The following is a 12,806-nucleotide window of genomic DNA, read 5'->3' on the forward strand; positions in this document are numbered from 1 at the left end:
TTCTAACATAACAGAATTAACTGACCAGTTTTTCTGTCTTTAAATCCTGCTCTTATAAAATATTAGTTTCAGTTCATTTTCTTTGTACCTAATAAATGTTTTTTGACAGTCATAAGATAAATTTTTCTTATTATTAAAAAAAATTTTTCAAAATAAGAAGGGTCATATTTATATATGTCCTAATCGATGAATCATTTTAAACAATTAGTTTCTCATTTATAGTTTTTATTAAAAAAATAAGTTTAACTTAAAATACCAGAAAGAAAATGGAGCAGTTTAAGAATGTTTACATTTATGAATATATATAAATTAAAAAAAAGGTGTTAATAGTCAACTGTAGATTGAATTGTTATGAGGAGAAGGTGGTTGGGGGAAGGGTGAAGGAAAGGAGGGAGTGGGGTGCGGTCAGCAAAGATACACAAATAAATAAAATGTATTTATTTGCTCATTTATTTAATACTCGTTTGCCTGCTATTTATGGAATAAATTTGTCCCTAATCACTTCAAACTGAATCTTCGTTAAGCCTGTCTTTTTTTACTTTTTTTTTTTTTTTTAGCATTTATTTTGTATAATTCTTACCTCTACAATATTATATTTTATCTTCTATTCATGTCAATCAACTACTATCTACTTAATTTATTGTTATTTATATTTCCAAGTTTGTTTATTATTATCTTCTTTTAATTTTTATGTTTCTCTGAATTAAGGTTGTTATCTCATTTTGTTTTTTAGACTTGATGAAGGCCTGAAATTTAGGTCAAAATGTCGGGACAAATAAGTAAGTTTAGTTTATTTATTTATCATTGCTGACTGCACCCCCGACCATCTTCTCATAAATTAAAATTATGACTGTGATCATTCTATTTTATTATATTGCCAACCTTCCTCAATATTAAATGAATTAAACTATCTACTAATGACAAGTTAATCTACTATTTTTATGCTGTTAGTTAATAGCTATTGATACTTTAGTGAGCTCAGGCCTGAGACTTGTCATAAGTAGCAAAATAAATATGTAATCGACTTGGTAGTGATTTATAACATTTTTTAAATATTTTTAAACAGCTTTCAAACTTTTTTTGGGTATAGATTTCATCAATTTAGTGATGGTTCATTAATTTTTTAAATTGCTTATTTCAAATTGAATAATGGCACATGTTGCAAAAAAAAAAAAATTGTGTGGCCATTAGGCTGGAATGTATAGATTTATGTTATTCATGTTTAATGCTGTTTCATGGAGTCTTTTAAATTTTTATGTTCATTTAATAGGGGAAGCCATGAGCGCAGCTGCGAGAGAATTTGCTGATGATCCATGTTCATCCATAAAACGAGGCAATATGGTACGAGCAGCCCGCAACTTGCTTTCTGCTGTCACAAGGCTGTTGATACTTGCTGATATGGTGGATGTGCATCTCCTGTTAAAGTCTCTCAGAGTTGTAAGTTGCATGCCAATCGTATTTTCATTTTGAAATTGTACATTACAATTTATAAAAACAAAAACTTTTTCCCAGCATAATGCGATGTTGGTCTATGTTCCATATTATTTAGTTATGATAAATTCAGAGAATCTCCATAAGCTCAATGGATTACAATGCTCAGGAACCACTGTACAATTTACAACAAACTTTAAGAACCTTAAATTTTTAAATCCACAAATATAAATGTAAGATACAGTAATGTTTCAGACTTTTAATTAAAGAATAGCAATGTTCATTTCTGAATTAATATCTATTTATTGTTGTCGATGTCAGACATGATTTGAATAGAAACTTTTCCTAAAGTAAATCTTTCAGATATATACAAATCTCTTTACCCTCTTATTTTTTTTTTTGTGTATTACCACATGCACAAATGTGTCAAATATATTATTTAAACTTTCAGGTTGAAGATGATCTTGTTAAAGTTAAGAATGCTTCAAGCCAACCCGAACTACTTGAAAATATAAAAGCATTTGGACGTAATGCTTCTGAGTTAATGTCTCAGGCTGCCAAACGACAGCTTGAGCTTAAAGATTCTCAGTTAAGGGATGACTTAGCTGCAGCACGTGCTGTATTGAAAAAACATTCCACCATGCTACTGACTGCATCAAAGGTGACATAAATTTATATTAAATTTTTCACCTTTTTTGTTAATTTTTATAATTGCATTAATTAACATAATTTTATTCTTCTGTAGGTCTACGTCAGACATCCTGAACTTGCTGCTGCTAAGGCGAACCGTGATTATGTTTTCAAACAAGTTTGTGAAGCTGTCAATACCATCAGTGACGTAGCTCAGGGCAAAGGCCCTTCCATCACTACTAACCCTTACGAAGGGCCTGGTGAGCTTGCAGCTGCTCTGGATGATTTTGATGTAATGATTTTTCTTGTCTTTTACTTATTGTACATTTTTTTAATTTTTACAACCCAAATAAAATAATGCTGTCTTATTTGAGTTCTGCAGATTGTAGTAAATTGTTTATTTTTTATTTTCAGAATATCTATTTCTCATTAGCTGTTTTTTATCATTATAAAAACAGTAATTCAATTATTGGAATAGGTTTCTCATTGTGACAGATGGTTTGATACAGCCCCACCAAACCTTTAACTTATAGTTAGAGATGTTAAGTAATTGTATTTTTAAAAAAAAAATAAAATTGAAATTATCATCTCTTTTTCCTTATTGTACTTTAAATATTACAAGATTTATAGTTCACCATATGTAATAAATTGTAGGATGATGGTTAGGGTGGCGGATATATTACTTAAAATATTTCACAGGATACCAGTTGGTAAACTATGCTCTGAACATTCAGTTTCATTTATTTATTTCTATATTAGTTTTATTGAACATATTTCATTTAACAATGATTTAAATTATTTTAGACATTATTAAAACTGTTAATCAGGAACAATCATTATCCCAAAACCACAAAATAAAGTAAAAATGAAATATTACTTATCCCTTGAATGTATGGAGCCATTGAGCTGTTTTGTTTAAAACTTTAAAATTGTTTAATTTTTTATCATGATTTACTATTAGATAGAACATTAGTGGGCTTTCTTGATCTAAATTTTCAGGCTCCTAATTTGTTCTGTATCCATTCTTCATGTAGACCAAATTATAGAGGGTCATTGTAATACTGCTGGTATACCTCAAATGCAATAGGAAAGTTCATTTGAACAGTAGTCCAATTACGTACAGATATGGACATCATTTAAATTGTTTTTTTTAATTAAATCAAATTTTTGTAGAGTATGAAGGAATGACCAAAAACCTATTTATGTTAGGTAATTCAAAATAACAGCATGGTAGTAAACTAGAAAAAATTGTATTCTAAAAAGTGTAGAATAATTATTTCTTAATAATGCAAGAGCCCAAGAGGAAAATAAAGTCAGTGATTTCACACCAATTTTCTAATACTTTTATGAAAACTATCCATATATAGTTAATAGTCAAAATTGATGAGTCTGTCAGGCATAGTTAGGGGAATAAAAAAAAACAAAAACAGCTGTTTCAAGACGTTAAAAAATTTAATTTTTCAGTCAAAGCGCTTTATCTTTAAAACTACCTCAATACTAAAAACCTACTGGGGTATAGCAAGTTAAATTTTCCTTTAGAAGATATAATTTATGAATTGACGATAATAAAAGTAAATAATAAAATTTAATAATTATTGCTGATTTGTAATTCTAAGCAATCTTAATTTATATTTTCTTGGATTGCCACTTATTTATTTAAGCAATTAACCATATTATCTTGTGAATTCATAGTTAATATCATAAGTGTAATTACATTATCCATGTCTCTATGATCCATAATTGAATTGTAAACTTTTATTAGGAACGTATGGTAATGGAACCTCTGGCTTATTCTGAAGTAGCTACTAGACCATCTCTCGAAGAAAGGTTAGAGAGCATTATAAGTGGCGCAGCGCTCATGGCAGACTCTTCTTGCACGAGGGACGAGAGAAGAGAGCGCATTGTGGCCGAGTGCAATGCTGTTCGTCAAGCTCTTCAAGACCTCCTATCTGAATATATGGCTAATGTAAGTGCTTCTCTAGTATTGATTGTAATTTTTTTTTTTTTATTAAAATTTTTAAATCATATAAGGAATGCTGCTCAAGGTGTTTTGATCAATTTTGATTAAAAATTTTTAGTAATTCTTTTTTTCTGAGAAAAAAATCGATCCATATCCAATCTTTTTATCCAATGGACCCTGAGATCTGAGAGAAAAAAAATAAAACCCTCTGAAATTGCTTTATTTTATATATCAAGATTGGAAAATGATATGCACATGAATCTTCCACCAAAACCATTTGTTTTCTAGAACAGATTCAAATTAAAATGCAAACATTAAAAACCAAAAGATATATAAATTACTAACTAAACTAACATTTTAGATTTTTAAAATTTATTTATTGATATTTACAACTGTGCATAAAATACAACAAATAAATTTGATAAATTTGAGTATGGTACAGTCGTGTAGAGAAACTACCTATTGGTAGCACTCTGAAAACATTTTTACGATATAAGGTCTAGAGCCCATTTTCAGACGCCTCGGAGGATTGACAGAAATGAAAGAGGAAAGAAGGTTGGAAACTAATGGGTTTGAGTGGTTAGGGAGTTTATAATGGAAGGATTGATATCTGGTTCGGGCTAGATCGGTTACATATGGAACATTGAGGTCTTTATGTATGATTTTATTTGTGACAAAGTAAGGAGCATTGAGGATTTTACGAAGGATTTTGGATTGTAAGGATTGAATACAATAGGAATTCAAAGGTTTAGTGGAGCCCCAAAGCTCAACACCGTATGTCCAGATAGGCCTTATAATTGTCATTTAAATCAAGTCTTTTTTAATGAATGGGAAGTTTGGAACTTTGTCTAGTAAGTGCTGTAATATTCGAAATCGAAGAGTTTGGGATGCAATTAAAGGGTTATTATTAACAGCGAGCACACATGTGTCATCCGCATACGTGGTGAGGATAGTTTTAGGATTGGTTGGGATGTCTGCTGTATAGATTCTTTAGAGGATGGGACCGAGGATACTACCCTGAGGAACACCAGCGGACTGAAAGAAGAGGGATGAATAGGAACCGTTGTGGTTTACTTTAAATAATCTGTCAGTGAGAAAGGAACGAATAATGAGAAAGTATGTAGGAGGTAGGAATTCACGGAGTTTGTAAAGCAGTCCCGGGTGCCAGATTCGATCAAAAGCCTGTTCTACATCGAAAAAGACTCCCACACAGTACATTCTGCGCTCTAAAGAAGTCGAGACAATGTCCACCACACGAAGACATTGCTGTATAGTGGAATGTAAGGTGCGGAATCCAAATTGGTGATCTGGTATTATATGATTGGAATCAAGGATGGGGTATAAGCGTTTCAAAATGAGTTTTTCGAGGATTTTGCCCATGATAGGTAATAGAGAGATAGGACAGTAGGAGGATGGGTATTCTGCTGACTTATGGGGTTTGGGTATCATTTTGACTATAGATAATTTCCATGGGTCAGGGAAATGTCTGGAACGGAGAACGGTGTTATATATGTAGGTGAGGAATTGGATGGCTTTTCTTGGAAGGAGTTTTAGGATATGGGATGTTATTAGGTCCATATCCAGGAGCTTTGCAGTTAGGTAATCTCTGAATGATACTGGATATTTCTGATGGATGAAATGCTTTAGATGGAAGGGTCATTTGGAGTGGAATATTTAGTTCTGCTGCAATACATTCAAGATGAATTGGGTTAAGGATATCTGGATGCGGAATAAAGGTTTTAGAAAGGTGTCCGAATATTTGCAATTTTTCTTCATCAGTTCTGGTCCAGCTTTGGGATTCGGTGAGAAGAGGATAGTTAAAGTCTTTAAAAATTCAGCAACAATTTAGTCGTCCACCATAATGATTTGTCACTAGTTAACGAATATCAATTGTTATTTGTTAATTTTTAATAATCACACACCTCCACTATATGAGTTTATAAAAATGTTCAGCTGTTTATAGACTTACCTTCTACGAAGTATGAGAGCAGGATTCGGGCAATTACCCATAGGACACAGTAACAATTGTAGAGCGATCTGAACAGTGAACTGCACTAGCGGCCATGACACATGTACTAATAAAAAACCTAAATTTTTTAAAATTAATTTTGTATCATACTGACGTGATGATAAAATGGTATGACTATTAATGTAGATGTAGATAAGAAGAAACTCTGTTTCTAATGATTCCAAGAACTTCGTAATTGGACTAACTGAAGCTCGAGATATAGAGCTTTTAACCAAACCATAATTTAAAAATTTTGAGCCCCCTCAGACCTGAAAAAAATGTTTTTTGTTTTCATTATTTTCAATATTATGCTTTTTCTGCATGCTGAATAAAAAATTACTGTAATTTTTAGTGTAAAAAATTTTTAAGACAAGTTTTTTTTTTATTTATTGACTATCTAACTATATAAAGCTCTGCAGCGCCTATAAGGCCAATTGCATGCTACCAGGGCTAGTTTAGTTAGTAATTTAAACATTTCTTAAAAATTGATTTAATTCAAAAGCAATTATTTTTATCAATTGCATTTTTCCTTTACTCTACTAAAAAAACAAATGTTTTAGTGGATAATTTATGTTCATCACATTTTCCAAACTTGAGATCTATAAGTAAGCAATTTTTTTGTGTTTTTGTCTAGTTTCTAGAGCCCATTTTTTTCAATGGAGAATCACCAAAAACATTTTGATCAAAATCGGTGAGGATACATGATGGATTCTCCTTGTGAGTGATTACTTAATTGGGTCTTAAAAATGAAACATTATTTCTTTTCCTTATACTTCTACTATTATTTTATACATGCAGTCCTCCTCGTACTTACATCAGGTTCTGTTCCTTGGAAATTGCCCTAAGATAAATTTGACTTTAGGCAACAGTGTATATTTACATGTAACACCATATTTTGCTGCCTTTAGTTCGTCTATAAACACTTTTATTTAATATGCACTCAATTTAAATAGCTTTATTTGTCATTCTAATTGATTTTCATAACACTTTAGATGGTACTTTATTATATAATAAAAAAAAAAATTTTTAACCCTGTAACTTCAAATTTTAGTGATATAAAATGGTTCTTGGAGAAAATTAGTTCATGACTTAACTCTGAAACGACCTAAAACTTCTCAATGTAAAATGAGGATTGCCTGTATTACAAAACATATGTACTGCATTACAAAACATCATTTCATTCATTATTATGTTGTGTTGATTATCTCAATATTATAGATTGGGGAATTAATGAACTTTTCATGTAGCTTACATATTATTATGATTCAATGTTGAGTGACAAATCTTAGTCACTTTGTAGAAGTATACAGAAGTGTTATTCTTCTAATAATTTTTCATTGAATACATTTTAGACATTTAATTGCTGTTGTTTTTTTTTAAAATTATTTTTAGTACTATTACAGTTGAGTCTCTAAAATCGGACACATATAGGCCTATGGTGATTTATTAGATTACTAGAAGTTAAATAAAAATGTTCAACTGTAGGAAGACAATGAAACCATGTACACAAAGCATTTTACATTAAAGCCTTTTATCCTCTCATTGTCTTTGGTGCTCAAATCGTTCACTAATGATCATTCACAAATACTCTTGATTTTTTAACAATTCTTTTTAATGTCTTATATTGTTGGTCCAAAACTCGCTAAATTCAGCGATAATAAATTTTTCATCCTTGTCCAGTGTTTTGATATTTACTCCTTTTTATATCATAGTTAATGTTTTGTGTTATAATTTTCCTCTTCTACAGCGCTCAGACATAATTAAACTTCAAGTACCATTTAAACACTACAAAAAAATGATAGAATAATAAAAGAAAATATGATGATAATAAAGATTGTCTTTTATTACAATGGAAAGTAATAATCCATGTAATAGGCAGATAGTAGTAACTGAGAGAGTACGAGTATTTCTTTGCCTCTCCATCACCCATATCAACGTGTGACTACATGAACATTCCAGTGAGCAAAGCATCATACTAATGAACGTAATAGACTATTGAGACTCTTACGTAGATTGTATAAAATAAATTGTAGTTAATTTTACTTTTTTTCTAGCATTATTATTTATTTTTTTAAATTACACTCTGGTTTTGGCGAAGCAACAATTATTCTAATATAATGCTTTATATTCAGGTTAGATTGTTTAAAGATTCATTCAGGTCCCAAATGCATCAAGTTTCCATGAAATAGTTATATCATAATCATACACTCATTACAATGTTATAATTATGGATTATTATACAATTTATTATTTATACTAACATACCATTTATTTTTTCTTATTTCCTTCATTATTCTCATGAAGTTTACATTGCATTACCAACAACTTGAATTATATTGTTTTCTCTCACAAATTTAAGATCAATTTTGTACAATGCTTGTTCAAAATTAGCTAGTTACATATTCGCATTATGTTTTATTGTTAAGCTTTTTTGATAAAAAGAAAAGAAATTTTTTTTATTTCTGTAATGTCATTATTTTGTTTTGTTTTTTTAGCAAATTCAAATGCAGAGGGGTGGAAAAAGGGTACGACGCTTTTCTTCTTTCTTTAGTTCTGTCATGGTTAACTTGCCATATTATAGCTAACATTTTATTTTGTTTGTTTTATTGACCGAAAGATTTAAGGTTTTTTTTTTTTTTGTTTTTTTTAGCCTGTATATTTATTTTTAAAGGAAATTTCCAGTTTTAATTTTGGAATAATAGATGACCAAATTAATCATATTCACCTGATAATATTAGTTTGTAGTGAGTGATTTATTTTTACAATTAAAAAAGAAAAAGAGGACGTGTTGTGAAGCATGAATGCCACTAATTAGCATGAATCCTGGACTTGATTTCACAGTAACGCCTGTTCACTTTCGCTTCCTGCACATATAGGAAATAAATGCATATACGTCTCATCCATCCACTGGGCCTTGCCTCGAGGATGCTGAGATCTGAATTGATTTTTTTTTTTTTTTTTTTTAAATAATTGTAAATGGTAATATTTTATTTCTGTCTTATCATTTTGCCCTTCCCTCATCTTACATTATCATTATCATGTATTATATGGTATTATTGTCAATTGTTTGGAGATGAGAGTTAGCCTATTATGAGCATAGGCAATTATTCATTTTATTAATATATTTTGAATTTTTAGATGAGCCATAAGGAACAAAGCGAAGGTCTGGAGAGAGCTATTGACCACATGTGTCGTAAGACAAGGGATTTAAGAAGACAATTGCGGAAGGCAGTTGTTGACCATGTTTCCGATAGGTAATGTTGATACTAATTTAAATTAAAAAAAGTTGTAAAATTTCAAATCATTATTAATTTGCACAGTATTAATAGGTTATAACCAACTTCAAGGAATTGTCATATTTTTTGTATTATCAATAGTGTTCATTGTAACCATTTGCTGTGTTATTTGTTTATTCAATATTTGTTTATATTTTATGTAATGTAAGCCATGGTCCACATTAATATTGATTTTGACTATTGTCCAAGTAGTTTCTTGATTGGAATGGGGTAGTGTCTTTCTATTTAAAAACTAATAAGAAATATCCGATCAAACTGACAAGTATTAAGTTAAAACTTAATACTAATAATAATAAGACTTACCAATTTTTCATTTCCAAAGTGACTGAGGGGTTAAAAAAAAAAATGGAGAATATTTCTATAATTACAGGCAGCAGCTAGTTGTGTTTAAATTTTGCCTAGTATGGCTTCTTATAACCCATACCAGGCAGCTCAAAGGCTCAAAGGAATACATGCCTTTGATATTTATATATATCTATTTACTATAATATCTATTGATATTATATACCTATTTATATATATATCTACATATTACAGATGAAATTTCATGGGACCGGAGTTTTTATTCATTACAGAAAGTTGTTCCTTATAACTGGTGTTGTTATAAATGAACTATACTATTCTAAAGTTTGCTTGTTAGAATTGAAGAGCACATGGGAAGAAAGTTATAACCCACTTATTATTAATTAACGTTTGCCATTCCTGACCTCACCCACAACTATTGTCTTGATTTTACTCAGTGTCAACCATATCTCCATTTTAAATATATGTGCTTAATTAGTAAGAATTACAAATAGAGAAATTATTTACGATTGCATCAAATACATTAATGCATATTTCCTTTTCTTGTTTTAGCTTTCTTGAGACTAGTGTTCCTCTCCTAGTTTTAATTGAAGCTGCAAGAGCCGGTAATGAGAAAGATGTCGAAGAATATGCACTTGTTTTTCAGGAGCATGCTAATAAACTTGTTGAGGTATTTATTTTTTTTTAAATTGACACGTAATATTCCAATATTTAGTTTTCTAATTTAATATATTTATTGATTGTTTGAAAGTGGTTAATATTAATAATAATACAACTTCAATTGATCCACTTTACTCTCAACAAAGTTTATTGATAAAGGTTGAAGGGCTGAAACGTTGACAAATAAATTAAAATTAAAATAAACTTTGTTGAGAGTAAAGTAGATCAATTGAAGTTGTGTTATTATTAATTCTAATATTTGTAATTCATATTACTTTTGCTTGCCCAAATATGAAATATTTGGTATGGAGAAGTATTGCTATGATGAAAAAGTACAGATGTGAGTTTTCTACAGATAAACACATTTTAAGATACCTGTATATATAACATATTAGGTCTTATCATAGTTAATGCTGAATTTTCAAAATAGCTCCCTCTAAAATACCTTTAATTGTGTCGTTTATTTGAAATAATTAACCATTTCTAATTGTTAGTAGTAAAAAGTGGATAGATATAAGTTATTAAGGAATTTGATAATTAGCTAAATGAGAGATATTTCCCAAGTCTAGAAATAACAGTTTTAACATAGACTTATGACATAGTATTGGAAAGATAAAAATTTAAATGAAATTAATAAATATCTAACATTCTAAAGTTATAGAAGATAATTGAGAGTGAAGAAAACTTATAAGTAAACGCATTTGTAAAGAAGTATTTTTGTGCTTCCATGGTTATTATTGCAATATTAAGTTTTTACATTCACTAACCTATATATGAAATTCAATTATTTGTCTTAAACAATAATTGAATAGATAACTTAATAAGAGAGTTTAATTCACTTGAGTCTATATATCTTTCTGTCTTTTTGATTCCTTTTAACTTTTTTTCCCTGTCTATAATCTCATCACATTTTTCATATGATACATAAAGTAGTAGAAATTTAATCACAATTTTTTTTTTTATAGGTTGCCAATTTAGCATGCTCTATGTCTGGAAACGAGGATGGAGTTAAAATGGTGCGTTACGCTGCTGCTCAGATAGATGCTCTCTGCCCTCAAGTTATTAATGCAGCTCGTATCCTTGGAGCTAGACCAAAATCAAAAGTTGCTCAGGAGAATATGGACGTCTTCAGGGATTCTTGGGAGTCTCAAGTTAGAGTTTTGACTGAAGCTGTCGATGATATAACTACAATTGATGATTTCTTAGCTGTTTCTGGTAATTCCTTGCTACCTTCATGTAAATTTTTTGCATGAATTATGTTCATTGTAATTTTCACTATTCTTTTATAGAGAACCATATCCTAGAAGATGTTAACAAGTGTGTCATGGCCTTACAAGAGGGAGATGGAGATTCCTTAGACAGGACAGCTGGTGCCATAAGGGGTCGTTCAGCTCGTGTAGCTAATGTCGTTACTGCTGAAATGGACAACTACGAACCAGGAATTTACACAGAAAGAGTTCTAGAAGCTATTAAAGTTCTCAGAGAGCAAGGTAGTTAATATTTGAATTTTTAATGAAAGAAGGTAGCAAATTAAAAAAAAAAAATTGCCTTTATTTGTTTTTAATACATTTTATTTATTGGAATTTATTGAATATAATGATAAGCATAGACGGTGTAACAAAGGAAGAATTTAAATAATTGCTGTTTAAGTTTTGATATCTTATAAATCCGAAAAACAAAAAAAATCTTATCTTTACCTAAATCTATCGTAAATATAGCTATTCTAGTGTTGAACTCTTGGAAATCGATTACTTTTTGTAAAAGTTTTTTACTTACTAGGAATCCCACACCAGCTAATCCTTTAGTTGAGTGAGAATGGGTGAGCTGCATTCCGTCCTTCATTTCACAAATAGTTTTGAATTTTCACCTTGTTTCCGCGAGACCGATGATAACCCATTTTATTTGAGCTAATGTCAGTTTAAGTTCCACTACCCGGTCTTATGATTTACAAATACTCTCATTTTAAAAAGAAACATTAACGAAGATAAAGCAAGCAATTTTTTTTAATGGACTTTGCAGTCATAACAGATTTTATAATTTTTTATTTACTGTTGTATTAAATAATTAATTTGAATAATAAACCATTATGTAATAGTTTGTCATGGTAACCATACTGATGCTCATTACTTAACTTCTTAATTGACTCAGTTATAGTGATTTTAAAAATATCTGACTTTTAGTAATATTGAAACAAAATAAAATTTAATGTTTTTTTTTCTTTTAGTGATGCCGAATTTCGCTCAAAGAGTAGAAGTTGCTGTAGATGCTCTATCTTCAAATCCTCCTAAAGATGTTGATGAAAACGAGTTTATAGATGCCTCTCGTTTGGTCTATGATGGTGTAAGAGAAATAAGAAGAGCTGTTCTAATGAACAGGGTAAGTTTTTAATATATCATTATTATTTGTTGCATGTTCATAATTAATGTAGTATCCTTTAGTGGGATTAGCTATCAGGATCCTGTAAAACTTAGTTTAGCCAGTATCCCTTAGCTTAAAGGTTGTATTTAGTATTGAAATA

At 30.0% G+C, this 12,806-nt stretch overlaps 1 protein-coding gene across 7 annotated transcripts in view; it reads left to right on the plus strand.

Moving 5' to 3' along the window:
* The window catches only part of alpha-Cat (catenin alpha), a 33,323-nt gene that overhangs the window by 1,642 nt on the left and 18,875 nt on the right, over nucleotides 1–12,806 (plus strand). For 4 of the 7 annotated variants that reach the window (XM_067053290.1, XM_014432774.3, XM_014432779.3 and 1 more), the window contains exons 3-12: nucleotides 1,271–1,437; nucleotides 1,883–2,092; nucleotides 2,177–2,353; nucleotides 3,824–4,027; nucleotides 8,525–8,554; nucleotides 9,168–9,283; nucleotides 10,181–10,298; nucleotides 11,254–11,503; nucleotides 11,578–11,778; nucleotides 12,513–12,664. In XM_067053290.1, the coding sequence (XP_066909391.1) occupies nucleotides 1,271–1,437; nucleotides 1,883–2,092; nucleotides 2,177–2,353; nucleotides 3,824–4,027; nucleotides 8,525–8,554; nucleotides 9,168–9,283; nucleotides 10,181–10,298; nucleotides 11,254–11,503; nucleotides 11,578–11,778; nucleotides 12,513–12,664 (1,625 nt within the window). The remainder of the gene's footprint in view (nucleotides 1–1,270; nucleotides 1,438–1,882; nucleotides 2,093–2,176; nucleotides 2,354–3,823; nucleotides 4,028–8,524; nucleotides 8,555–9,167; nucleotides 9,284–10,180; nucleotides 10,299–11,253; nucleotides 11,504–11,577; nucleotides 11,779–12,512; nucleotides 12,665–12,806) is intronic. The other 3 variants (XM_014432776.3, XM_014432780.3, XM_014432778.3) reach the window with 1 other exon arrangement.

Source organism: Halyomorpha halys, unplaced genomic scaffold, assembly GCF_000696795.3.
Source record: "Halyomorpha halys isolate HHAL.00 unplaced genomic scaffold, Hhal_1.1 Scaffold1113.1, whole genome shotgun sequence".
Classification (NCBI taxonomy): domain Eukaryota; kingdom Metazoa; phylum Arthropoda; class Insecta; order Hemiptera; family Pentatomidae; genus Halyomorpha; species Halyomorpha halys.